Source organism: Raphanus sativus, unplaced genomic scaffold, assembly GCF_000801105.2.
Source record: "Raphanus sativus cultivar WK10039 unplaced genomic scaffold, ASM80110v3 Scaffold0698, whole genome shotgun sequence".
Lineage (NCBI taxonomy): Eukaryota > Viridiplantae > Streptophyta > Magnoliopsida > Brassicales > Brassicaceae > Raphanus > Raphanus sativus.
The window spans coordinates 1-26,894 of record NW_026616015.1 but is presented as its reverse complement, the minus strand read 5'-3'; the positions used below and the strand labels follow the sequence as shown (position 1 = coordinate 26,894).

Below are 26,894 nucleotides of genomic sequence, written 5' to 3'. Positions count from 1 at the left end.
AAGTCCCTTTTTCACAAATCTATTATATTAAAATAGAAGTGATGATTTCTCATTCATATGTGATTTTTAAATAATGGACTACTTACTAGAGTTGGTCAGATTACATTTTCAATCATTAATAACATCTAAAATAACATCTAATAGTATAAAATAAAACATATCTCATTAAATACATCTATGGACATGTTATATATTAATACTCTAAATTCACATTTGCTATGATACATTTATTTTCACACATTGTTTGTGTAAAACACATTATAACATCCTTTCAGGTGAAAATGAATACCTCATTCTAGACAAACATATGAACATATCAAGATTACTTTTGTTAGACATTAAGAATACTTTGATTTACAGTCAAAGACATATATATAACTCTCCAAGTCGTATGCCAGTTTCTGATTGAAAAGAATAGATGAACTTCATGTCAAGTTTGGCATTCACACACATCTGCAACTATTATTTGACAAATAGTGTTTTGTTAGTATTGTTTCACCGTTCATTGAAGATGCTTGGCTATGATCGTAGTATCATATGTTAAGAAGATATGTTAATAATTTTAGATGGTCACTATCATGTATTTTGAGAAGATGAACTTCATCCATTGTTTATGCCATTGGTATTTTGAGAAGATGAACTAGATGCATTCTTTACGTGTGTGTGATTATTTTAGATCCTAATAATATCTAATTCAGTTATTAGAATAGTTATTAACAGTCAATTCTATTTAAATTCAAAAAAATAGAAGATTAAGAAATATTTTGTTATTATAAAATCTTAGCAATGTCTAATTTTTGTTGGGTTTAAACTATAGATGATCCATTGAGTTTATAGATAGAAAAACATTTTTAACAAACTTAGTCTAAATTTAATATCTGATCTATTAAAAACTGTATACAAGAATTATAATTTTAACAGACTTAGTATAAATTAATAATTCATTGATTAATATAAATCTGTGAAACTAAAAGTCTTCTTTAATATCTTTGAGGATGACAATAAAATAATATTTTACCAATCTTTATATACATTAACCATTTCAATAATGAAATCATAATACCAAAAAGAACTATATATAAGAAGATACTATTACATGTGAAATTTTGAAACATTCTATTCAAAAAAAGAAAAATACCATAATATTATTATGTTTTTAAAATGAATAATCTTAAAATCTCAAAAATATAATATATATCAATATAGAATTGTGTGTGTGTTTTACAAAAAAAAATACCAATTTAGAATTGTTTACAAAATATTTATATAAAAATAAATGAAAAAAACATCCGTCCGGTTGGGCGGGTCGAGATCTACTGTAGTATAAAAGATTAAAAAAGATAGCAATGAAGAAATATATCACAAAAATACACACACAAAATGGTGTATGGAAGGAAAAGTGTAGGTTTATGCTATCCCCTAGTCTATATTTGAGAAGTGATTTTGACATGTGTCATCACCATATTAATTTTGAAAGAAAAATGATGACATGGTACAATAACATTGATGACATGGCTTGAAATAAATTATGACATGGATATTTACATTTAATGTTAATATATATTTAAGATAATTTTTTAAAAATATGGTAATAACTTATAGATCATTATGACATATTTACATTTAATATTAATTTATATTTAAGGTAAGTTTTTAAAATATGGTAATAACTTATATATCATAATTAATATAACAATAAATAATAAATTAAATAGAAATATAATAATAATAAAATTTCGAAATATTATTTAGCTATATTTTCATAAGTATATAATTTTTATTACAAAAAATAATTCTTCAAAATACTATGCATTTTTAAAAAAGAATAATTTTCTTTAAATAATGACATGGACATTTACATTTATTGTTGATTTGTATTATTAGTAAGTTTTTAAATATAGTAATAACTCATAGATTATCATTAATATAGAAATAATAATATAATGTTATAAATAGAATATAATATTATTTTTGAATTTTCAAAATTTAATTCTATTTAATAATTATTTTTAGTAAAACAATTCTCCAAAATTATACAGTTTTTAAATGTAATTTTCTAAAATACTATTAGTTTATTTTAATATCCATAAATTTTAGAAAATTATTTAGTTTTATGTTTTGATAATTATACACTTAACAAAAATTTCTCTTACATTTACAAAATTTGATTTACTAAATTTTAACAAAATATATAAATTAAAGAATATTTCAAAATTGTAATTTTAAATATATACATATATATTACTAAATATAAATTTAATAAAAAAATAATCTTAAAGTTTTACATATGATTAAATTAAAATTATATATTTTAAGCAAATAATAAAATCAAAAATTAACAAAATTTGTATTTTAAAATAAATTTAAATTTTAAATCTTTTATTTCTGTACATGGTGCAGGAAAACACCTAGTTATTATTACACATGCGCGAGGCGATTCGCAAACATGATTTGATGATCAGTAGAGTGTTACAGGAAATGCAGTTAGCCACGTCAGCAGAGTGGTACTATATAAACAGAAGCAAGAAGTCTCTCATTTAGAATCATCGAAAAAGATCGATAAAGAGTTTGTTAGAGTTTCTTCTTCCTTTTCTCTGTGGTTTCTTGGGAATTTTCTAGGAAAATCTCCTCATTGTTGTTCTCGAGTGTTGTTTCTAATTCTAAGCTCTTCACACTGTGAGAGAGTTGGATTGGTGTTTTATGAACGTCAATTCAATTGCTCTACTATTCATCATCTTCACCAATACAGTTTATCTGTATCAGTGGTCTCAGAGCCAGTCGAGTTCAGCGATTGAAGAGATGCCGATGACTAAGCCTACAGTTTCGGAATCGCACCGCATCAGATCCAGAGAATGAAAACAGTGATTCTGTCGATTGTAATTTGCTTGAGAAACCAATTCAATTCATGAAACAGAAATAAATGGAGGAGTTTAAAACAGAGAGGTACCAAACTCTCTTCTGGAACCAAGCCCTAGGGTAGAGAAAATTGCAATCTGCCTTTGCTTAAGAACATTAAGTAGCTCACAGCCTCTATTCATTGATTCACATAAACTTGGTGTTTGGACTGCTCCTAAAGTAGACCAAATATACATTTTAGAGAGAGAGAGGAACTGATTCAGAAGGCAGTAGTAGAACGTGTTGAGTTTGATGCACATCAGTTGTCTGATGAAATGTTGCTGAGAGTTTGTTTTAAGATGAATCAGAGAGGAGGTATCAAAAAGACTGGACTTTCAAGTACAAGCTTAAGGAACCAAGGCAGGCAGCATTGGTTTTCACAGAGAAGAAAGAGCTTCAGGTGGTTGTTTACTGACACTATCAATGATGGTTTTGGATGGGATAACTTTTGTGGTTTGTTTTCATCAAGAGTTGCCAAGTGTTTGTGCTACTGATGAGAATATGGTTCCTTCTCACTGAAAACGTGTGGCCAAACACCATTGCACAAGTCATGAGCCATTGGACTGTGATTCCATTGGAAATGGTTTTATAGCTTCTCGTACAAGGTTGCAGCAAAACAGAGAAGTCCTTTCATGGTGGGCTAACTTAGCGAGAGACATAGATGAAGTGTTACAGCCATATAGTTCTGGGATCTTTCTGTGCCTGCATTGCAGCAAACTTTGATCACTGGAACCCAAGAGTCTTATACAGTTTGATTTGATGAGTTTCAGGTCAGTAAAGAGAATGGGTTCTGGAGCTTAGCTTCAAAATGTAGAGGCTAAATAGAAGATCACCATCATCTGAATCAAGACACTTATTTGTGCGTGTTGTTTACGTTCATACAAACTGTCTATGAGAGGGAACATGGTGCCGTGAGAGTGTGATTGCTTTGTGCAGACAAACTTCTGCAGTGTCAGTGTTGAAATATGCTGATATTTGTGACGTGTTGCAATGGTTAGTTTTGTTCCAAGCCTATGGTGTTCATAAACTCAATGAAAGAAGGGTCATGAAGTAGAAGGGAGAATGATGTACATAGACAATTTCTATGAGTTTCATCCTAACCTTGTGGTCAAGGTTTTCAGTTTATCTGTATCATCGAGCTAGCTACACCACCAGACCCAGAGACCCTTGTATTGATCTGAACCGAGCCGAGCCAAACAACACAAGCGTAGTGGCTACAACCGTCTTTGCAACCAGTGATCCCAGACCTTGCTTCAAAATGTCTAGCAATTTCACCACCACCTTCTCACTGGAGTCCCGAACCCGTGTTAAAATCAGGGTGGCTTCCACTGGCACGACCGTATAGAAGCTGAGACATATCAATAAAGATTTTTTACTTAAGCTTTGTTCTTTTGGTCGAAGCTGCCGCAGCTTCATGCGTCAAAGAAAATACAAAGAAAACAGTTTATTTTACGGGATCCTCATTTAATTGATGTCCCTGCGTTTTGTAAAAAACAATCGCGTCCTCCATTTTTTCCGACGCTAGATTTCACAGCGTCACAAATCTCTATAAATTTTAGGTTGCGGTACTGTTAACGTCTATTCTATAAACACTGAAAGTAAAGATTCATTCACGATAAAAGCCGTGTCCTTTGTATTTTTTTTGACGCCGGACGCTGCGGCAGCATCTACCAAAAGAACACGGCTTTAACATGGAGAGGTGTGTTTTTAGAATGGATCAATACAAAAGTTGGATTTAACTAAAGTGCTGTTCGTTTGGTTGCCGTAGGTCCAGCGTCTGCGTATGCGGCAATGATTTTTGCAGCAAGTTTGTTCGTTTCATCAACGTCGATACGTGCGTCTGTGTCTAAACGCCAACACCTGCGTCTAAACGCCAACACCTGCGTCAGACGCCGAGAAAATCCCGCGGTCGCGACTAATAACCAGCGTCTACTTAACCTATTTACTATTTTACCCTTAACCTAATTCACTAATTACAAAAAAACCTAAGCTATTTTGACGCAGACACGGCTCTCTTCTCCATTGACGCCCCTGCCTTATCTTCTCCATCTCTCTCCATCGATCTCAGACCCATCTCTCTCGATCTCAAACCCAACCCAGCTCTCTCTCTCTCTCTCGAACCCAGCTCTCTCTCGATCTCTCGATCTCTTGAAACTCATCTCATCTCACTCTCTCGTAAGTTCTCTCCTTTTCTGGGTTTTGTTTGCTTACTACTATTTAGAATGCTAAGTGTTGTTTCTTGTCTATTGGATATCGTTTTGTCTGAGAACCAAAGTGTTCTTGTCTTGATAAACAAGACTTCTTTGGGTCTCACGTTAAGACTGTTTTATTTTTTCTTCTAGTGATCAGGAAGATGGACTTCTTAGGTTTCGTGGCAATTACTAAACAAAATTATTTTAACAAAGTTCCAAATACATTATGTCCTGCATATTAATACAAATTAATTGCAACAACTATTATACATACGATAATCATCTTTACTTATTAACTAGATTTTGATCCGCGCTTGGAAGCGCAGAATATTTTACGATAAAAAATTTCACTAATAATATAATAAATATTTTGGTAATTTTAAAGAGTGCATTTAAAATATTTTTGCATTTAAATCAGTGTTTTTTAATTCAACCCGATTGTGATTATACCGGTTAATCCGGAGATCTGACAATTCAATTTTAAGTTTTTAAAATATTTATATTTAAGAAAAAAATCATTAAAATCTGAGACTAACCGATTGAACTGTGGATGACCGATATGTAATCTAATTTGATTTAAATTATAATAGTTTCATAATTTGTAATCTTATAATCCAAATTTTAAACTTTATTATTTTGCAATTTATGAAATTATAACGTTTTTACAAAATTTTAAAGAGAAAATGATAGATATAAAATAACTAAGATTAATTATTGTATTGTTTGGAAACATTGATAGTAGTATAAAAAATATATTGTTTGGAAACATTGATAGTATTATAAAGAAATAAGTATGTTGTTTGGAAACATGGATAATAGTATAAAGAAAAGAACATTAATGATTTAATGTAGGTTTAACTATAAAGTATAAAATTGTATTTAATTTAAAAACTTACAAAATAAATGTTAAGTCTAACAGAATGTTTCTGTTTTAATAAGATAGATCAATTTGTTATATGTTTCCTCGTCTGACTATGAGTTTAAATGGTAGGTGTAGCTTTTTTGTAGGTTGATAAAGTAATTTCCGCTGAAAACATAAAATGACAAAATAAAAAATTAACAAGCAAAATTTTAATCCATCTTCCATGTTTTAAATTTATAACTGGTTAGAAAACATGATTGACCTAATAAATATTGGATTTTCCTGATATGTTATCTATGTAACAGAGTAGTGGGATAACTGATTAGTGAAATAGCAAAATTAATTGGATTTCTTGTTTTAGAATAAGCATTGAGGAGCAGCAACATTGATACAACATTTTCTCCAAAAGAAAAAAAAACATTGATACAAACAACATCTGGAGATTCAGAGAATCTCAGTTACGCATGTATATTGAGTGAAAATAACACTGCATAGGATGCAAAAACTCAGAGACTAATTATCTGTTCTGGAATATATCTTGGGTTCACACACGCTCGTCTCATCCAAGATCGTGTTATCTAGGATATCAATACTGAAAACAGAGGCAGTTGGAGAAAGCTTTTTCTCGAGACATAGTGCAATGTATTCTATCAATATTGAAATAAACAGGTGGTAACTAATAATAACACTATGAATCCGGAACCCTCTTAAGGCTGTCTCGAGGGTTGTAAAAATGGACCATATTAATTACATTGTATTTGCTTGATAAGATCTCAATGTTAACTATGGAAGGGTAAAAATACTAGGATAGAAGCAGTTGAGAAATTACCTTAGCTCCATGAAGATGTTGTATCATTTAAGGCAAAGTATTGTTGTATAAAATACTTTTGTCCTTATGATCTTAATAACATAAGTCGGTATTCATAGTATGTCAAAAATCCTGCAGTTTTGAACGTTCTTCTCCACTTCTGGTGCTTGAAGATAATTGACTCTGTTTGATCTAACCTTTGTGGTTAAGACCAAATGCCTATCTTTGCTGATCGGTTCTTTAGGAATTCATTATCTTGCCTGAAGATAATTGACTCGGTGTGATCTTAACATATGTGGTTGAGACCTAACGATGATATGGTTTCACTTCACACATTGTCTTAAAAAGCTTTGTATCTTCCTTAAAAGTCTCAGCTGAGGGAAGCATGAATTCAACATCTAAGACATTTCGTGCCAATCTCCCTCAGTTTGGTATATGCAATATTGACAATGGGAATATGAACACTCCACATTATAATAATTACCGAATAATCAGAAACTGCCTTGGTCAAATTAGAAGTTGCCAACAAGGGGTTACGTAATCTCTTTCTGTTATGACTTGCTATGTGTAAAGCAAGTGACTAATATATATTTTGGACATCTGTAATTGTAGGTGGCGGCTTCTAGTAAACTCTCAGATGATAATGTGTACTTGAAAGTTGTGAAAAAAGTATCAATAAAAACCAAGTTTGTATTACTACAGAATCTCTTTAGTGACAAAAGTTCTTCTTATATTCAGTAATCTAAAACCCTTTCATTCCTTTTAAAGTCACTTTCTTATAAGCAAGAGGTTGCTTCCCATGGAACAGCAGGAACACCTCACTTTGATCAAGGAGCTTCCACGTCCAGACATCATGATCAGAAGGTTTTTTTGTATAATCTGCTCTGTTTTGAATCAGGCTCATTGTAAGATAGAATTTGAGACAATATTTCAAAATCCAAGTAGTGAAACAAAACCAAAAAACATGACAAGTTACTTAAAAAGTAAATGTGATCTTCTCAGTATGAATGTCAAACACATGAGAGAAGGAAGCTACCAAAATAGTCAAACAAAACGTGAAACATGACAAGAGTCTTACATAAAAGCAAATTTGATCTTCTCAGATGTGAATGTCAAACACACCCCAGAACCAGAACCAGAACCAGAACATGAGAGAAGTTATCAAAAGCATAGATAGAAAGAAGTTTCCAGAACACAACCAAGCAAGTCTAGTTGGAACTCCTAAAACAAGCAACGATAAGGAAAAAAAGAAAAGAAAAGAAGTTCGTTCATCCTCAAGCTCTTCAATCTTGCTGTCCTTTTGTCTTCATCACGGCTTGGGATTGCGAGAACTAAAAAAAAAAAAAGATTAAAGCTATCTCAAGTCCTATAAAGATAGTAACTGTATCGAGAATCTTAAAACAGAACATTGAACACTTACATCTCGTAAAGAGTCCATAGATGGTTCAAATACGCCTTGCTTGTGTCATTAAGAGTCTCTACCATGATCTGTACGAACCTGCCATGGTGCTGCTTGGAAGAAGCAACCTCATCCAAAGAATAAGCCATGAAGAAGAGTGGGTCTTCAGCAGCATAGAAGATCTCATTGTGGTTGGCTGAAGCAAGAGCCAACAGGTTCTGCAGTAACTGGCCCCAGAGTTTCTCAGCTTCTTCATCTCCAGAAAAAGCTTCAATATGGCAGAGCAATCTTGTGAGAGCATGAGTGATGAGAGTGACTTCTCTTACTCCAGTAACAGTCATCACCTTGGACCTCCAACTTGTTGACAAGGGTTACAGCCACGGTAGAGATCTCAGATGCCCTAAACAGCTTATGCGCCCTTTTACCTTCCTTCACCAATAGAACGCTCAGAACTATAGCAGCATATGAGTGGACCACGCTCCAAGATTCTCCAAGGTTCGTCTTCAGCAAGAACAACCACTTATTTCCACTCCAACTTGAGATGCGGTCATGGCGTGCAGCAACATACAGAAACCTCAAACAAGCTGCCCTTAGAATAGATGGTTGCTCATTATGTGACAACAACAGGGAGAGTGGTTCGGTGATGTGATCAGCAGCAAAAGAGTACACATCAAGGGCATTTAGCTCTGAAAGCACAGAAGCTAACCTGAATCCACCTTCTTTTGCTCTCCATCCCCCTGATGGATAATTCCCATCAGCAGGTGACTTTGCAACAAGTTTGCACACCTCTGTTCTGGACAACTCAATAACCCTTTGACTTCCTTTGGCTATCAAGGCTTCTGAAGAGTTGAAGTCCCACTGTCCTTCTGCTCTTAAGGTCTGATTCTTCCTTGTCTTGAGTCATGAACTTCCTGTAGTCTTTGGAAAACAACTTTTTCTCTTCAGCTGTGAGTTGAATGTTTTCAACATTAGATGCTTGATGACCTTCCTCTCACTGTCCGTTTCTCCTAAACGAGCCACTTGCAGTCCTCTGTGTTGATCACCTTCATCATGAAGGTCATGTGATTGGATGGAATTCTCCACTTGATTGAATGCTCCAAAAGACTTCTAAAGCTCTTCTTGAGATCTTCACATTCTCTTCCCTCTAACTGTAGCTGAGGAGAAAGTTTTCGTGGAAGTTCTGCCTGTACAAATCAAAATTGAAGATTAGACACACACCGACAAAAAAAACATATATACAGTATGTTCTGTTCTCTCTGTTTCGTTTCTGTCGCAAACACATCTGAATAGATAAAGAAAAGAGATCTGAGAAGAATGTAAATCGTCGTCTTTTGCTCATACCAACAATAATAATCGATAACCAAAACACTAAACCGATTATATTTATTACTCCTGTCGGTTCAATTTAAAATATTATATTGATATACTAATCAACCCAGAACCAGGTTTGGTTCAACGGTTTACAGATTTAATTGATTGGAAAAAACGAAATCAGAATGACCAAAACTAAACCGGTTATATTAATATTATATTTATTACTCCTGTCGGTTCAATTTAAAATATTATATTGATATAATAAGCAACCTATAACCGGGTATGGTTCAACGGTATACAGATTAAATTGATTGAAAAAAACGAAATCAGAATGACCAAGACCAAACCGAAATCCATTAAGTCCTACACCTAAACCGAAATCGAAAAGTCCCAGAACTAAACCGAGGAGCCGCCGGAAAGAATCTCCGCCACGGCTCCACCGTTGATTAAACCCACCGTAGCACACGCCTAAAAGGAGCTCGTGCATCCAGAACGACACCTCAAAAACCTCACTAGTCCATTAAGCTACTCACTAAAGCAAGAAATGGTACAATCCATCTCTCACCGGTGGAGGGAGAGGTGGAAAATGAGTTTGAGAACCAGAACAGAGAAACCCGAATTAAAACATTCAATATTTAGTATTTTTTTATCTAATAATAATCGACGGTATAAAGAAAACAAGCAAGCAGTCCATGTTATTCTTTTTTTTCTCTTTGTAAAAGGTAATACCTTGTAACACAATGTTCTAACGTTTCGTAACTTGCATGGTGACATCTTCGATATCTGTCCAAGTCTTGAAGGATCAAATAACATCTGCATAATCATATACAAAAAGTAATCAAACACCCAAACATCCAAACAAACAAAACAAAAAACATATCATTAACGGTTTTCGATTAAAAAGAGAAAACATCCAACTTTACAAACATGAAACTGGACGAGAAGCAAGAACTAGCTTTTGACATGACCCAATAACAATCCACCAAAAGAAATATCTTTTTATAGCATTAACTTTAAAAGAACTAAATCGGGATTCTTACACCCCAAAACAAAAACAAAAACTGGATCTTGACACAAAAGACTCGATCTTGACAAAGACTTGTTTTTGACACAAAAATATGGATTTTTTTTTCTTTTTTCAATGCTCCTAATTGGTAGATCGTCCTGAAAAGAGTTTCTTGACGCTATGCAGCAGCAATGTGATACACTGTTTGTTGGTTTACATCACAGACATAGAATCATAATAACTAATAAAAATACAGCACATGTTTTATTCTCTATGGTACAATCATTGTACACCATATAGCATAACTATATCCGTACCAAACTTAACATATATATCTCTTCCAAACTTAACTTATAATTCCTTGTACACTTACGCCTATCTATCTCTTCCAAACTTAACTTATGATTCCTTGTACTTCGTAAATGTATTTTCTATGTTGATTTAGATATCTTTCTACCAAACATAACTAAATGTTTATTGAAATTAATTTCTTAACAAGAAATTTTCATATCTTCCTAGAATATTCAATATAGTATAAAATTATTGAGATGTTGATTGCAAAAATAGAAGATATCATTATGTAATTTGAAATATTGTTGAATTAGCTCTAGCAACTTTTATCATAGTTATCTATTTTACTTTTTTCCAATGGCTATTGTAATCTCCTATACAAAACCACTCTCTCTTTAATTATTATTTTTGTTTCTGATAAAGAAATTTTAAAAATCAGATTTCTTGAAATTTCTATAGTTGTTTTTGGTAAAATAGATAATATTTTTCGTAAGAGTCAATTTCAGTGTATCAGTTTGAAGAACATACTATTACAGACAATTTTACAATGAAATGTTTCTGATATATCATTTACATTTCTATGTTAATCAAGTAACATCTTTAATATGAGTATTTATCATTCCTAACTATAAGATTTTCAATATCATCTTATGAAAGTTAACCTATAATAAATACTCCCTCTGTTTTTTAAAGATGTATGTTTTAGGAATTTTTTTTGTTTCAAAAAGATGTATTTTTTATATTTTTAATGTAATTTTGGTCAACTAATTATGAATAATTGTGAATCTCAAAAACATTAATTGCATTTCTTGAAATTTTATTGGTTTAGAAATATAGGGAATATAAAATAACAAAAAACTATGCACTAATAAGTAAGTTTTAATATGTTTTATTAAAAAGTGTGAAAATCTCAAAACATGTATTATTTAAAAACAGAGGGAGTAATATTTTACTCTTATATTCTTACTAAATCAATATAAATCTATAAATATTACATTTCTTAATAATTGTATACCATGTTCATACTTTCACTTTAAATATTACGTTTAATACAATAATACTTTTAGTATATTTATTCAAAGTTTATATGATAAATTTAACATAATATTTCGCAATGATTTTCACAAATACAACATACCCTCTGGATTATGGGAGCTTTAAAGATCTGGGAAATGATATTCATCACCCACTAAAACATCAGGTGCATAAAGGTTATATCCCTAGCTTTATCAGGAGTAACCACATGATAAAACACTTCATTAGATATTAGCTGCCTTGATTAAACTTAGGAGTAATCTAATTTAGTAAAGTTGTATCAAATTTAGAAGAGGGTATCAATAGGAAAAAGTCCAATGGATTCTTCACCATCAATTTATTTTGCCTTTCTCAAGAAAAATAACAAGTAAACATAAAATAAACAATCCAACATAAAGGTTCTTAGTAGGAAAAAATAATTCTAATTTTGTTTTTTCTTCTTCTTTTGGGGCCAAAAGAGACCAGATTAACGTTTGGTTTCTTCAAAGGCCAAACCTTTTGTTCTTATTTTTTTTTTCTCAGGAAACCCTTTTGCCATCTTGGTTTCCAATCCATGAAACTGGAGTAACCAATAATCTTCTTGTAGTATCAATCAGAAAGATACATAAAAACATATACGTTATAACAATGAAACTGAATTGCTTGTTATGTTGCATGTCCGAGAGGCGTTTTACCAGACGATCATCATCGAGACCAAGCATCAAAGACTGCATTCATGCAAATAACAATCTTTCTAGATTTGACAACATCTCTTTTAAAACAGGTCTCCTTTGTTACCCATTTTCAAGATGTTTTAACCTAAAGAGGCTAACATATATACTTTGCAGATAGCAGTAGGCGAAGATACATATCAGAGGAGATAGCAAAACTCGGGAAAGGGAACATCAGTGCTCAGATCTTTACGTTCAGAGAGCTCAGTGTCGCCACCAAGAACTTTGATCCCGAGAATCAGCTCGGTGAAGGCGGTTTCGGAAGGGTTTACAAAGGGCACATAGAAAACCCTGAAAAGGTATATATATACTTTTGCAACACCTCCTTCATATTCTTGTTAATTTGATTATGATTCTTCGCATTATTTAGGTTGTTGCTGTTAAGCAGCTAGACAGGAATGGCTACCAAGGAAACAGAGAGTTCCTTGTTGAAGTCATGCTGTTGAGTCTCTTGCATCATCAAAACCTTGTCAATTTGGTTGGATATTGCGCAGACGGTGATCAACGGATACTTGTCTATGAATATATGCAAAATGGCTCGTTAGAAGATCACCTTCTCGGTATATATATATATATACATTTAAAACATTACAAAACATCATATATTATATAGTTTTGTAAGAAAACTAATGACCTCTTCTTTATTATTTAAGAATTGGTGCGGAACAAGAAGAAACCGTTGGATTGGGACACAAGGATGAAAATTGCATCAGGTGCAGCTAGAGGGCTCGAGTATCTACACGAAACGGCTGATCCTCCTGTGATCTACAGAGACTTCAAGGCCTCAAACATATTACTTGACGAAGACTTCAACCCAAAGCTTTCAGATTTCGGTTTAGCTAAAGTTGGTCCGACCGGTGGAGAGACTCATGTGTCGACGAGAGTGATGGGAACGTACGGCTACTGTGCCCCTGAGTATGCTCTCACGGGACAGCTCACAGTTAAATCCGATGTTTACAGCTTCGGAGTCGTGTTCTTGGAAATGATCACAGGGAGAAGAGTCATCGACACCACGAAACCAACTCAAGAACAGAATCTAGTGACTTGGGTAATAAGTAACGCAAAGTTGTTCGTTCATCAACTTTAAGATCTCTCTTGTTTGGTTCTTTTTTACCTCAGATGGTTTGCTAAAAAAAATTACAGGCGAGTCCGTTGTTTAAAGATAGGAGAAAGTTCACGTTGATGGCGGATCCGTTGCTTGAAGGGAAGTATCCGGTCAAAGGATTGTATCAAGCGCTTGCAGTTGCAGCAATGTGTCTTCAAGAAGATGCGGAAACGAGGCCGATGATGAGCGATGTAGTCACTGCGCTTGAGTTCTTAGGAACGAACAAAGGCGAAGAGAATAATGAAATAGATAACAAGAACAAAGAAAGAGAAGATGAAAGATCTATGCTTTAAGCATTTTCTTAATGTCTTGATAATACGTTGCACAAATCTGTAAAACATCATCATGGAATCAGGTTTTGGAGTTACAACAACCATTATCATGCACAAATTTGCGTAAGAAAATGTAAGGCTTGTGGCAAGTAATTTCTTGAAGAGTTTTCTGCTTCTTGACACTTCGAATTTTGAATGGCATTCACAATTTCTTGTAATTTATGCAGAGAGAAAGGGTCTGCAGCATAAAGAGAATTCTCAAGCAGGTTTGTCTTCACTTCTAGGTTTTCTTGAATCACTGAATATTCTTGAAAATAGAATAAATGCAATTGTCAAGAGCTCGTTTGTGAGCAAAACAGAGTAAATATCTTTGTTGCTACTTGGCGTGTTGCAGTATTCCAACTACATGGGGATGCTTACGGTTGAAGGTACCTATACTTTTGAAATTAGTAGCCTAAAGAGACAAGCCTAAGCTCGAGGAGCTTCTTAGAGCCGGCGCTGACTTCACAGTTCAAGACGCTGATGGAAGAAACCGCTCTTGACAGATCAAGCAGCGAGCAGATCCGTGATGTGATTCTTGGATCACTCACTCAAAAGGCTTGACAAAAATCTTCAATAGCCTCTTCTTACAGAGAAGTCATGTCTGTTTTTTGGTACCTACTTGGTAAATCTCAGTTCTGTCTCGATGTGTTTCTTTTAAGTTTGGTCCAACAATGTCTAAAGATGCTGCAGCTTTTCATTACCAAAAAGCCAACTTTTTTCTCTTAGCAAAGGGTCAACTTAGAAGAAAACCAATAATTAGAAACTAAAATCTCTTGTAAGTGTAACATTTAAGAAAATGTTTTCTACATGTTACTATAAGAATGTTGAGATTGCACCAGCACAGTAGATAATCTCGGCTGCAAAAAGAGCAAACTATGTCAAGACATTGAGATAAAAAAACGAGAAAAGCAGATGACAAGCAACACTTGTGTTAAACAATGTACATAAACAAGTAAGAAAATGATTAATGGGAGTATAGATCACAGAGTATCTTTCTTCACTAGCATACCTGCTGTTACCAAACTTGGTGGTATCTTTCTCGCAAAGCTCATAGTAGCTTTGTGGTTCTATAGGATCTTTCTGGAAGGAAAAGTAACAATAAAAAGAGTTTATTACAAAACATTTTGATCTGAAAATAATGATAAAGAAACAATTAACAAGCAACCGCAATTCAGCACTTAATGTAAGTCTTGTTGGTGCTGCCAATATCCATAATATAAGGCCTGCAAGGTGGCATTAAGGAGCTTAAAATTTACGCCAGGAAATTTGCAAAATGAAAGAGCAAACAGATTTCTTTTACCTCACTTGATTCTCCATCATACCATTCTGGTTACCTAGCCTTCTATGTAGCAATCTGGAACCCTAAATCCTAACCCTATATCTAGAAACGTAGGCTACACGTTTAAAGCACCAGCATAATTTAGGGCTTGGAGAATCTAACACTTCGGAGGAAGAAGGTGAGATTTAATTTATCTGGTTGGCCAGCACTGGAGGAGAGCAGAGAATCTCTCTTGCAAAAAGATCTATGTTAACCACATAATCTTATTGAGTGGTACGGTACACTTGAAAAGGTAGCATTCCAGATTGTAAATTTATCAAATTCATATTTATTTGTTTGTTTGATTAGATGATATGGATATTTAAATTTTATTGTGAACAAATCAGACCTGTTGATGTCTGATGTTGGTAGATAAAACACTAGTCGGTTAAGTTTTGGCAGTTGGACATTCTCGGATTATAAAAAAAAAAACAGAAAATGATATTTTAGAAAAGAATGTTTTTTTGTTTTAATATACTTTTACCAGTTTGATGATGATAAAATCAACAAAATTAATTATATTTATTAGTTTTATTGGCTAAAATAATTAGAAATAGTTAATCATAAAATAATACACTTTAACCAAAATTTAATATTTTATTAATATTTGTGAAACTTTACAATATATACTTTTTGAAACGGATAGAGTGATGATCAAAGATAAAAGAACCAAATTCTCAGAAAAGTAATAGGATTTTAGCAAATAAAAGTAGAATGAAAATTGTTGATAGTGTATCAACTTAATTACTGACGGCGTTAAGAGTTCCTCCATGCCGTATGCGGATTTTGTTACTCTGGCGCGTCATGTGCTGCTGACGTAGCAAGTAAAAACACTTTTTTTTAACAAGCAAGTAAAATCACTATGTGGTATATTTATGTTTTTCAGAATACTGTTATTAATTAATACTATCTTACTACAAGTCTCATTTTAAAAACAAAGATAAATTTTTACAAAAAAGTAAGATAAAAAAGTTTTAGAAGAGATTATTAAAAATATTGTTTTTTATTTGAGAAACTTTCAACATGTTGAGAAATTTTGAAGTCACTTATTAGTAATTCGACACTTTTCTGGGAATTTTTGATGTTGTTAGTACAGTAACATAATGATATATTCTGTGCGATTGAATGAGATGCATTCAAAGTGACAAGATATTTGGCGATCGAGCACACAAAGTAGTAACTTTACATCCCCTAATAACTAATCCGAAAGTAAAAAAAAAAAGCTAATCCGAAAGTTTAGCAAAAAAAAAAAAATTAAAAAAAAAAACTAATCCGAAAGTATTAGTTTAAGTCAATCTGTTTGACCACATTAAAGAAGACTAATTTGTTTGACAAAACGGTTTTCGAAATTAAGAAACCATCGATTATCGTATAATGGCCACCATGATTCTTAGTCATACGCATCATCGTCATAAATTTGCTAATAACAGACTCTTACTTCGTCCTTTGACGAGATTTTGAATAATCGTTAAAAGTAATGTTTTGTTGATTCAGAAACTATATTTTTTTCCAAAAGTACTGTAATTGACATGTACAAACTTTCAGCATCTCCATCCCTATTCCACAATTTACTCTAAAACAAAGTATAAACAAAAAATAAAAATAGATGATTTTTTTATTTTTTGTTCATACTCCACTTCTTACTTAAATTATAGAGTGGAAGATGAGAATGCTCTATAAAACCAACTATTAAACCGATTGATGATACGTAAAATTGTAAACAAACTTCATTGACAACTGAAAACTAAAACAAAAATGTTTGCTTTGTTTATAGTTTCGCTATGTATCATGCGAAACAAAACTTGGATCTGCAAAATCTTGGATAGCCTATATACTTATAAATATTTCACCACCACCATAGATTCATAATAATTCATCGTGTCAAACATTCACTACAATAAAGTCCAAATTAATTAGGTAAAATAATCTAAAGCTGACGGAGCCTCTTACGTCATACATGGCTGATGGAGAAGGGATACGATCATTGTACCACTAACAACACCCATCAAAGATTCGGTTCAACACTTACAATCTTGCACACTTCATGCCTCTCAGACTAAAAACTACGATATGTTTGTACATGCTTTATAAATCTTTTTTTTTTAAACAGTTTTTTGAAACACTGTACATGCTTTATAACCAAAATACCAATATGATAATAAAAGAATTATCCTGCCGGACTATAAAGGTTCAAGAACGTGGACCGACTTTATGTAGGACCATATATTATATATACATCTATCGTTTTGTCTTTAATTAGGGTATAGTGGATGTCAAAAAAAAAGGGTGTAGTGTTGCCTTCATCACGTTTTCTGTTTTCTGTTTGAGTTGTCTTTTTCAAGTATACGAAGATTAAATCTGCTTGCCACGTTATAAACCATATTATCGTTAAATTTAGTAGCAGTTCCCCACGAATTACATGTATCCATGTTGACTATACATTTTATATACATATTTTCTTTTGATAAAGATTATATTTGAAAGAACACTTTCCCTATATCAAAAAAATTGTTGTACATTTTGAATATATATATATTTGATACCGATCACAGTACGATATATTCGATTATACATACATAGAGTGAGGAAACTATTAATAAACGGAATATATAAGCTTAATGAATTTAATTTATCATTTTATTGAAAATTTGAAATTACTTTCTTCAGGGATAATATACGAAAATGATTTGTGATGATTACTATCAGGAAAGTTTTTTTTTAATTGATGACAAAAAAAAATAATTTAAATTGCTTTACTTTTATCGGAAATTTTTTACAACTAAACCACGTTATAGTGGTCTAGTGGTCTCCACTAGAAGAGGAGTGTCCTGATGGTCCAGGTCAGGGTTTAACTCCTTTTTAGTGCGAGATTATTAGTTCCACACATGGCCATGCGGATATAGGTCCATGTTTATGACTCATTTGAATATCCGGAAAAAGTTCTATCCGTGGGTTACATCTTTCATCCGGGGATTAGATCTATATCTTTAATAGACCCGGGTTTAATCCTTTTGGTTGTAAAAAAAAAAATTTACAACCAGAAACTGTATTAGCCTTCACCTATTATAGTTACCTTCTTTTATCTATATATATTTAACGTTAATTTAGTCTTAGCTTTAAAAAATTGTCTTAACTTCTAACTAATGAAACTTAATGTAGCAACTAGCAAGTCTCAAAGTTGATGTGTACATTTATATTCTTCACTAATTCAACAAGAAGGTGTTCCACTTCCCTTTGTATATACTTCTTTGTTCTTGCACACAGAGATATCAAACTACTCAACTGCCAGCAACAAATAATATTATCATAAGTAATAAAATAAACAATAATTAGACTAAAGGGCCAAATTGTGCGAACCTACAAGTTTCATGACATCTACCTCCCTTAATATATAGTTGTCACATTTTGAAAGAATTGGACAAACAAAAGTCTAAATACCATTTCTAGCTTCTCACACATTTCGTTCTACAAGATCCAACCACTCTCCATCAAGCTTTTCCCTAAGAAAGTTCTAATGGAAAACTCAGCACTGAGCAACTGCGTAAGGCGTACGATATTCTCTACTCAAAAGAGAACAATGCAAGAGGATCTAGAAGAGAGTAGTTGGACAATTTACTTTGAAACCGAAGATCGTACATGCCATTATGATGATTCTTCCATGATCTCAGACGCTGCGTCCCCTATGGCCTATGTCGAAGAAGACACGGCTTCATCTCCTTCTAAAAGAACGAAGGTAAGTCCAAAGAAAAGACAATCTTAATATAATACACACATTGTTACTACATGTCTAAACGACAATGCACATATGTGTGTGAGAGAGAGATTATTTACGAGTTATATATTATTCTTGTTCGTTCAGGGTTACAGTGAGATGGAAGACGATACCACAGAAGAAAAAAACATGAACACTACTAAAACTGAGGTAAGAATCTTTCAACATGTTTTATACCATATTTTTCTTAATGCGTTGATCTTATGTGCTTTGTACTTTATAAGATATTCTTACGACTTACGAAATTGTACATGATTGTTCTGACTGCTTACAAAAATATTTTATGGGCTTTATAGGATAAGGGATTGAATAAGAAAGGGATAATAATGAATGAAGATTATTGCGCAGAATTGAAGAAGCGAGGACTTTGCCTAGTTCCTTTGTCCATGTTGTCAAACTATATTGGTTGATACTTTGATTTGATTTTTCACTTATAATCATTAATTTTTCATTGTGAATTATTTTTGTCTGTAAAATTTATAGAATGGACTAGTAAATGCAGTGAAAGTCGAATCAGTGGTAGATGATGTACTTTATGTATGAGAATGCACTAGCAAGAGTGTAAGATTTGTAAACATTTCCAAACATGTGTAATAAAAATTAGCATGTTTCCGAGTGCGTCGCTATATTGGTACAATCACGTGCATATATGTACTTTTGATAAGCCCTGACGTCCGATGAATTAATGATTGAAGTTTCCATTTTATAAAAAATCCGGTTCATTTTAGTGGTACAAATACGATCGTCGTCATAGTACAAAGAGAGAAAATGAAGAGTCTACAACCATTCTAAAAGTCAAATTGGTGATATAAAGTCTAGATAAACTGACGGTTTCACTCGAACACTTTGTGATAACTTTTTTTTTTTTAAAAAGCACTTTGTGATAACTTATCTATTTTTGTATTGGTTGTGTATGGAACAAGATACAAAATGTGTTTAATTCTCTTTTCTATTACATCTCTTAAACTTTACTAAATGAATTGAGGACAAAGATCATTCAAATAGTTTAGACATTATAATTACCAACGCTGAGTAAATAATTGTAAAAAATAAATAATTATTCTGATATACAATTATACATTCCATAATTTATTTAAATGCTTCAAATTCAATATGATAAGAAACTATATATTTCTTGCAAAAAATATATAAATATAAGTAAGCCTCAGAGAATAGAAAGAAAACCTCAGACTGTGTTGATTTGAAACAGCTGTTTCTACAGAGAATAGAAATAAAATTTTGTATGACAATATCTTAGTTTCTTGATCCTTCCATTTCTCTATGTACAATAGAGATGACGTCTCAGTACTATGCACACAAGTAGAACTTTTTATTTATTTTACATGAGAAACAAATGGGGGAAAAAATCAAACAACAAACACCAATGGACACAAACTCATGTGAAAAGAGAATGGGAAAAGACTCCTTACAGAGTGAGAAAAGAAGACAAAAGAAAAACTTCTTACTGTAGGAATAGAGTGGAAGCAATAGTTGCCCCAAGAAGAGCAGCGACAAATGAAGAAGATGAGGAAGCTGCCTTGTTTGGAGTTTCTTGAGTAGGCGAAGTTGCTGGGGGCTCAAGGTTGCTTGTGATAGGCGGAGAAGGAGCGGCTTCTCCTGAGGGAGCCGGGGCTTGAGACGGTGGTGATGATGATGTAGCGTTGGTCTTGCCGTTTCTGTTAGCCATGACGATGACCACGAGCTTCTCGTTTTTGTTGCAGTTGTCTTTGTTTCCGCTGATGAAATAGTATGGTCCAGAGTGGGTTAGTGTGAAGGAAGTTTTGCCATCAGAAAATTTAGCGGTTGGTGCATCTGTGTTGCAGCTGTCGTAAGCGTGTCTTGTGACTTGGAACACTGAATCTTGGTTTGGTTGGTAGACGAACACTGCGATTATATACATGTTGTTTGTGTTATATACTTATATATGAAAGAAAACTATGATTATGGTTAGTACAGTGTGGAAACTTACTTAGAGAGTCTCCTACTTGAAATCTGCTCTGTTCTGCCCATTGACTGTAAACTTGAGACCCGTAAGGAACGGTCCAACCTTTTGCACCACCGACCATAAATTCTCTAGCGTAGGCTTTGTTAACAATCATGAAAAAACACACGAGACTTAACCCACGAAGCATCATGTTCTTTAGGTTATGTGTAATCAAGATGTGCTAGAGAGATGTATGTGGACTTAGTGTGGTATATTTGTTAATGAGACATGATGAAAGGTTAGTGTTTTTAATATAAAGATGAGGCTTTTGAGAAAATGTTGCAGAGAAGCTTTTCCTTGTATTTCTCAGATTCTAAGCAAAGCATAAACGCATGCTTTCAAGAAATGCTTTTTTAGTTTGGAATCTCATGTGACTTGCTTCTTCTGTCAATAGCTTTTGTTCCTTGCTTCTGCATCTTTGATTTTTTATTTTAGTACTATTCCAGATAATGATATTAAAGAACAAAGAGATATATCAAAAAAAAAATCCAGATTAAAAGACTAAGATCAGACAAAAGTATAATACAACATATCCATTTTTTCAATATAGATCAATCATATTACAAAGATCTTCCCACATCTGCTCCTTCCTCTGTTGAGCAACAGCATCAAAACACCAAACTGACCAATAATGCTAAGTTTAGTTATGTCTTTAGTAATTAATCCATCATTAGTGCAAAAGTCGCTGCCATAGCGAGAACAAGTGACATCAAGACACTGATACTGCGTCTGTGTCCTGAGCTCTTCTTTGGGAAATGTTTTGGAAGCGCACATTCTTCTCCATTGAAAAAAAGTTTGGTGGGGAAACCGTCACCTCCTGGTATATTCAGTCCTTTGATGTTCTTCTTTTTAAAGGAGATAACAGATTGTTGCTTGCCCGGCACGGGAGGGTCTCTTAGTGGATTGGTTCCGTTAACTTGACCCACAAGATAGTTCATATCACGTAACCCTTGAAACATAACGGTTCTGTTGTTTGGTGGAACACGTGTGCCATTAAAGGAGTAAACGTTTTCATACCCTGGACCTGCTTTTCCCATCTCAACCGCTACAAACCAATCCTCAAACGCGAAGTCTCTCCAGTTGAAAACGGTTAACCTAGCCGTCCAACCGTCTCTGTAGTCCGTGTTAAGGTGCCAGTTAATGCTGACTCCACAATTATCCGGACAAGGGAGTTTCTTAGGTATTGGCATGTGGTTTTGTTTGGCCCAAGCTTTGGCTTTTAGGGTTCGGTTATCGAAGGGAACAAGGAGGGCGTCGGGAGGGAGGAGGAGTGGGTTACGGTCAGCATTGCAAGTGGTTGTATCAATGTCATTGCACCCGCAAGCGCAAGTGTTGCAAGGAATGGCAGAGTTATTGTAAAATGCTGAGAAAGAGACACAACATCTTGAGGCCTGAGCTTTAGGTTTGGTTATGTTGCAGACAACTTGCCAGCTGGATATGGCGTAGGTTACTGCCGGTAGACCGCTAGAATCCGGGAACTGTGACGGGTCAACCCGAACCGGTGGCCCGCATTTGTACTGCGGATTGAGAACTCCGTCGATTTTCCAATGTTGAGGTGGATATAGAGCTGTTCTGTTTAGATCCGGTGGTAACTTGAAAACCTAGCACATAAAGATCAAATTGACCAAATTAAGTTTCATCAAAGTCTAAATAACAGTTACATCCTTATTTATAATCTTTACTTAATTATTTATTCGTTTAGTAAAATCTAATTTGCTCAATATGACTCTTGTGAGCTAATTTGGGAATAAGTACATGATTTAGAGTTACTTAAGCTATTTCTCATTTATAAAAATTGTGATTTATTTAGATTTTGATATTTAAAAAAAAACTAAATTCCTCTAAGAAAAAAAATAATGATAAAGAAATAAAACTAAAATTAGTTGAGGTGATCAGTTACTAGTTTGTTTTCATTGATTATTTATTATAATTTTGATAGTATATTAATTTAGAAGTTAATCCACTAACTCAGTGACCAGGAAAGTGGTCTAACTCAGTGTCCCAATTGAGTTTAAAAAACATTGAATAAAAACTAAAGAGATTATTTACCTGCAACTGAAACATAGATCGAGATTTCGAAGGATCCATAAGCGGTGGCAAAAGAGTTCCGTTTTTGCAACAGAAAGGTAACTTGCCCGTCACCTCATCATCCTTCCTCTCAGGAGGCAAATCAGAAATGGCTGGCTTCTTCTGACAATTCATGACCTGAGAGAAGTCTAAGTCTTTGTAGTATTGTCCAGCTTTGCTGTAAAGGCATTCAGATGGATCTCTTTTGTATGTGTAAGCCCCTCGCATCGTGTTTATAATCTCTCCTCGCGTCCATTCCCATGTCAGGTTCCAACGGTCTAATCTCCCGATCGGATTCTCGTTGTCGATGATCACTTGGGCTAAGTAGTTACTGGCAAATGATTGCAGCACATCGTAGACTATGTTCAGATCACCGTGTCTTCTCGGTGCAAACTTTGTCTTTGGCCCTGTCTTGACCTTGAACTTGGGGTTTCTCTTGCAACAAACGTTCATATTCCCTCCTGTTAATTACGGTTTAAAACATTACATTAAATTTTATCAAAATATCTTTATAAATTATAAATATGAACGGAAGATTTACGTTTTGCATTTATTTAATAACTTCCAAATATAATTGATGGGAAAAAAAAGTCAACCGTTGTGTTGTTGAACACTTAACCTAAAAATGCACACATATGTTACTTGTGTTTCAAGAAATCAAGTTTAGTATGATCTAACCTTTTCTCTTGGCGGCAGGACATTCCCAGCCGTCATTGACGAGCTTAAGTGTTCTTGGCATGGGTGTGGCCCCCTTTGCAACCCCGAAAAGAGTCCCGGTGATTTCGATATTGGTCGATATCTGAGTGAAATCACCTGCGGTTACAATCGAGGTTTTCAAATCTGTGTTAGGAGAACCAACGAACGTGGTTCCATTGCTAGCATCCAGAGGAAAATCTCCTTCCATTGGAGACGCACCAGTCGCAGAAACAATCAGTTCCTTGTGACGAAACCCTATAAACATTTGCCATCCCGTGAGCTCTTCTTTCCCTGCGTTTACAATCATCGCAGACGCTTTAAACGCCCATGATTGCGCCGTCACGTTCTTAACGTGAGGGTACTCTCTTTCGCGGCTGCCGAAGCTGTAGCTCATGAAAATACCGTTGCAATGCGCCATCTCAGGCGGCGGCTCGCCTCCTCCTGCTCCGTCTTCGGTTGGTGTTCCATAATCTTGGCCGTTACAAATAGTAAGAACTGATGATAACAAAATCAACAGAGTTAATGTACGGCGTGCGTTCCAAGGTATCTTCATTCCCGTTTTAACTTCAATAACCTTCATCGTTTGAATTTTGACCTTTCTTCCTCACCGCCTTGTGATTACTTCAACCGCAAGGCAGCGAGAGAAAGGGAAAAAAAAAACAAGGAATCAACCTAGCCTCTGACAAAGGCGAAGATTTAATCAAACGATGAAGGTTTCAGTGTGAAGAAACCTGAAAAAAAGATTGAGAATCCAAAAGGTTTAACTGAAAGAAGGGAAGAAGAGGTTCATAATAGGTAGCTTTGATACGAGCCTCTGGTTTTATTTGGTGGTCACGCGGAGAGGACATGTAAGAATGTGCGTTTAAGACAATTGCTAATTTTGGAACATAGCTTCTTATTTGTTTGTTAACTAAAAACCGCTTCGATTGTTTTCGAAATGAAACTAACTCTGTTTTTTTGTTTTTTTTGTTCTTTATTTACAAAATGAAATCCTATAATGATTTGTCTACTCGAACAGGACAATAAAATGTATTTGTGATGACCTGATGTTTGTATGCATAAAGAAATATGACGTTTATTATCTTTATACAATTTCACCACTTTTGAAGACTTTTAGGGTCTAAACATGTAACTATAACAGGATTAAGAAAAGCCAAAAGAATGGATAGAAATAAAATAGTATTAACAAAAAGAAATAATTTCTCCCTTTCAAATTTAGTGAGAAACAAATTTGTTCACTAATACTCTAAAAAACAATAGAAAGAAATATTGTTCTTCATAAATGGTGTGATTTCTTAAGAATGACAAAAAAAATTAATGCTCTTCTTCTTTATTCATTATAACCATATAAAGCTTTTCTTACGTGTTTTCAAAGCAGAACCATTGAAAATATTAACCTCTATATCTGATAAGTAGATTAAAAATACTATTTAATTAAGTATTAAATATCCCATTTAAAAATTTGAGAAATTTTTGAGTGGAAATTTAATATACGGATATATACCTACTCAATAAAATATTTTTTGTTTTATATCCAAGTTGAGAACCTGCAAATAATTGTGCTCTTATATTTGTGGTGTTAAGCTTAACTCAGTAGTATTCTTTTTCCTTATAAGATATTAAAAATGCAATAAGAATCGGTTTTCTGTTATTTAACATACCTAGTTGTTGTTTATAGTTATAATTTAAAAGTCGTTGCCATTTTTATTTTATTTATTTCTTACGTCAAATAATTTGTTTTTATTTGGCTAACCGCGTGGGTGTGTCCACTTGGTCGTCTCTTGGAGTCAACTTGAAATATCAGCTAAAGAAATCCCCAACCAACAGACCGAGTAATCTAATCTATAAAACCGCTTCAAATCATTCAAACAAATAAACATAAAATTTCCCAAACTCAATGGATATAGACCAAGACACAGACAGTGGTGGAAGAAGCTGTTGTAGCTGCTGCCTCAGCTTCATCTTCACTGCTGGTCTCACTTCTCTCTTCTTATGGCTCAGCCTCCGTGCCGACAAACCCAAATGCTCCATCGAATACTTTTACGTTCCTTCCCTCAACAAATCCTTAGATGCGCATTCACGGCTCAACACCACTCTCAACTTCATGGTCCGTCTCGCTAATCCAAACAGAGACCAAGGCATCTACTACGACGATGTCCACCTTTCTTTCTCCAACACCAACTCCTCTGTTGCTAACTACACAGTGCCAAGATTCTATCAAGGACACAAGAAGAAAGCCAAGAAGTGGGGTCAGACTCTTCCTGTGAACAACCAGACGGTCTCACGAGCGGTTTTGTCTAACGGATCGGCGGTTTTTAGGATGGATCTGAAGACACAGGTGAGGTTCAAGATTATTTTCTGGAAAACCAAGAGATATGGAATCGAGGTTGGTGCTGATGTTGAAGTCAACGGAGATGGGGTTAAAGCTCATAAGAAAGGGATTAAGATGAAGAAATCTGATTCTTCTACTAGATTAAGAAACTATTTTCCTATATGTGTTTTGACGAATCTGCTCGTGTTCTTTGCGATTCATTAAGTGATTCTTGATTCTTGTTTTTAATTTCTATTTCGATATTATTGACTATTTTCAAGAGTTTGTTGTGTGTTAGTTTCTTAATTCGACCAAGCACTAATTGAATAATTTATTCAATCAATGTTTTGTTGCAACAATGTATTATTTAGCTTCTCTATCAACAAAATTCTTTTCGAAATTCAATTATCTTTTTACAAGACATAATTATATCTTGGGATTTAAATGAAGAGACAAAGAACCAAGACAAAAGGTACAAATAATATAGTAGTGGATATTTTAAGAGAAAAAAACAAATAATTAAATCCATAAAATAAAATGTGAGTCTATGAATTATCACTTTCAAAATAAAATTTTTTTAAAAGTAATATTTTATTTAAATAACCAAATTCAATTTTATTGCAAAATCAAAGCAAAAAGAAAAAAAATAGATATTGTGACATTGATATCAAAATTGACATGACCGCCCGCCATAAAAGAACGAGTTGTCTTCTTACTTGTTTATGTCAGTACGACAATATCATAACTTTTAGTTGTCTTATTGTATTGGGATGAAAAAAAACAATCGCATATTGTATTGTTTTTTTTTTTTTTTT

General features: G+C 33.7%; 6 protein-coding genes and 1 long non-coding RNA gene across 7 annotated transcripts; 4 read left to right on the top strand and 3 right to left on the bottom strand.

Annotated features, from left to right (window-relative positions):
• Positions 1 to 2,479: 2,479 nt before the first annotated feature.
• Positions 2,480 to 6,392, top strand: LOC130502822 (uncharacterized). Its single transcript, XR_008940474.1, has 2 exons — positions 2,480 to 5,070; positions 6,311 to 6,392. It is a non-coding gene; the product is annotated as an uncharacterized LOC130502822 (long non-coding RNA).
• A 1,316-nt stretch (positions 6,393 to 7,708) lies between these two features.
• On the bottom strand, positions 7,709 to 9,466 carry LOC108806982 (uncharacterized). Its single transcript, XM_018579209.2, has 2 exons — positions 8,178 to 9,466; positions 7,709 to 8,088 (listed from the first exon to the last, which is right to left on the bottom strand). Exons 1-2 carry the CDS (start codon positions 8,495 to 8,497, stop codon positions 8,067 to 8,069), a joined length of 342 nt encoding a protein of 113 aa, XP_018434711.1. The 5' UTR covers positions 8,498 to 9,466; the 3' UTR covers positions 7,709 to 8,066.
• Positions 9,467 to 12,188: 2,722 nt separating this feature from the next.
• Positions 12,189 to 14,674, top strand: LOC130502820 (probable serine/threonine-protein kinase PBL23). Its single transcript, XM_056997555.1, has 7 exons — positions 12,189 to 12,565; positions 12,630 to 12,811; positions 12,883 to 13,072; positions 13,166 to 13,560; positions 13,656 to 14,022; positions 14,117 to 14,155; positions 14,284 to 14,674. Exons 1-5 carry the CDS (start codon positions 12,430 to 12,432, stop codon positions 13,908 to 13,910), a joined length of 1,158 nt encoding a protein of 385 aa, XP_056853535.1. The 5' UTR covers positions 12,189 to 12,429; the 3' UTR covers positions 13,911 to 14,022; positions 14,117 to 14,155; positions 14,284 to 14,674.
• A 4,038-nt stretch (positions 14,675 to 18,712) lies between these two features.
• Positions 18,713 to 19,431, top strand: LOC130502819 (vascular-related unknown protein 3-like). The gene is made up of 3 exons (XM_056997554.1): positions 18,713 to 18,982; positions 19,109 to 19,171; positions 19,318 to 19,431. Exons 1-3 carry the CDS (start codon positions 18,764 to 18,766, stop codon positions 19,429 to 19,431), a joined length of 396 nt encoding a protein of 131 aa, XP_056853534.1. The 5' UTR covers positions 18,713 to 18,763.
• A 901-nt stretch (positions 19,432 to 20,332) lies between these two features.
• On the bottom strand, positions 20,333 to 21,238 carry LOC130502817 (early nodulin-like protein 9). The gene is made up of 2 exons (XM_056997552.1): positions 20,991 to 21,238; positions 20,333 to 20,905 (listed from the first exon to the last, which is right to left on the bottom strand). The coding sequence occupies exons 1-2, from the start codon at positions 21,154 to 21,156 to the stop codon at positions 20,484 to 20,486; spliced, it is 588 nt and encodes a 195-aa protein (XP_056853532.1). The 5' UTR covers positions 21,157 to 21,238; the 3' UTR covers positions 20,333 to 20,483.
• Positions 21,239 to 21,498: 260 nt separating this feature from the next.
• LOC130502818 (COBRA-like protein 10) lies at positions 21,499 to 24,536 on the bottom strand. The gene is made up of 3 exons (XM_056997553.1): positions 23,751 to 24,536; positions 23,055 to 23,533; positions 21,499 to 22,606 (listed from the first exon to the last, which is right to left on the bottom strand). The coding sequence occupies exons 1-3, from the start codon at positions 24,346 to 24,348 to the stop codon at positions 21,665 to 21,667; spliced, it is 2,019 nt and encodes a 672-aa protein (XP_056853533.1). The 5' UTR covers positions 24,349 to 24,536; the 3' UTR covers positions 21,499 to 21,664.
• A 1,051-nt stretch (positions 24,537 to 25,587) lies between these two features.
• LOC130502821 (protein NDR1-like) lies at positions 25,588 to 26,361 on the top strand. The gene has a single exon (XM_056997556.1). The coding sequence runs from the start codon at positions 25,666 to 25,668 to the stop codon at positions 26,302 to 26,304; it is 639 nt and encodes a 212-aa protein (XP_056853536.1). The 5' UTR covers positions 25,588 to 25,665; the 3' UTR covers positions 26,305 to 26,361.
• The last annotated feature ends 533 nt before the right edge of the window (positions 26,362 to 26,894 follow it).

What these genes read in the sequence shown, in the direction of transcription:
- LOC130502820 (XM_056997555.1), top strand. Translation starts at nt 12,430, where the DNA reads ATGAAACTGAATTGCTTGTTATGTTGCATGTCCGAGAGGCGTTTTACC. An exon ending in GTTAGAAGATCACCTTCTCG is followed by an intron (nt 13,073 to 13,165) that starts GTATATATATAT and finishes TTATTATTTAAG; the next exon opens with AATTGGTGCGGAACAAGAAG. An exon ending in AACAGAATCTAGTGACTTGG is followed by an intron (nt 13,561 to 13,655) that starts GTAATAAGTAAC and finishes AAAAAATTACAG; the next exon opens with GCGAGTCCGTTGTTTAAAGA.
- LOC130502819 (XM_056997554.1), top strand. Translation starts at nt 18,764, where the DNA reads ATGGAAAACTCAGCACTGAGCAACTGCGTAAGGCGTACGATATTCTCT. An exon ending in CTCCTTCTAAAAGAACGAAG is followed by an intron (nt 18,983 to 19,108) that starts GTAAGTCCAAAG and finishes TTGTTCGTTCAG; the next exon opens with GGTTACAGTGAGATGGAAGA. An exon ending in TGAACACTACTAAAACTGAG is followed by an intron (nt 19,172 to 19,317) that starts GTAAGAATCTTT and finishes TGGGCTTTATAG; the next exon opens with GATAAGGGATTGAATAAGAA.
- LOC108806982 (XM_018579209.2), bottom strand. Translation starts at nt 8,497, where the DNA reads ATGACTGTTACTGGAGTAAGAGAAGTCACTCTCATCACTCATGCTCTC. An exon ending in CTATGGACTCTTTACGAGAT is followed by an intron (nt 8,089 to 8,177) that starts GTAAGTGTTCAA and finishes TTTTTTTTTTAG; the next exon opens with TTCTCGCAATCCCAAGCCGT.
- LOC130502817 (XM_056997552.1), bottom strand. Translation starts at nt 21,156, where the DNA reads ATGATGCTTCGTGGGTTAAGTCTCGTGTGTTTTTTCATGATTGTTAAC. An exon ending in TCAAGTAGGAGACTCTCTAA is followed by an intron (nt 20,906 to 20,990) that starts GTAAGTTTCCAC and finishes ATATAATCGCAG; the next exon opens with TGTTCGTCTACCAACCAAAC.
- LOC130502818 (XM_056997553.1), bottom strand. Translation starts at nt 24,348, where the DNA reads ATGAAGGTTATTGAAGTTAAAACGGGAATGAAGATACCTTGGAACGCA. An exon ending in TCCTGCCGCCAAGAGAAAAG is followed by an intron (nt 23,534 to 23,750) that starts GTTAGATCATAC and finishes CGTAATTAACAG; the next exon opens with GAGGGAATATGAACGTTTGT. An exon ending in GATCTATGTTTCAGTTGCAG is followed by an intron (nt 22,607 to 23,054) that starts GTAAATAATCTC and finishes TTTATGTGCTAG; the next exon opens with GTTTTCAAGTTACCACCGGA.
- LOC130502821 (XM_056997556.1), top strand. Translation starts at nt 25,666, where the DNA reads ATGGATATAGACCAAGACACAGACAGTGGTGGAAGAAGCTGTTGTAGC.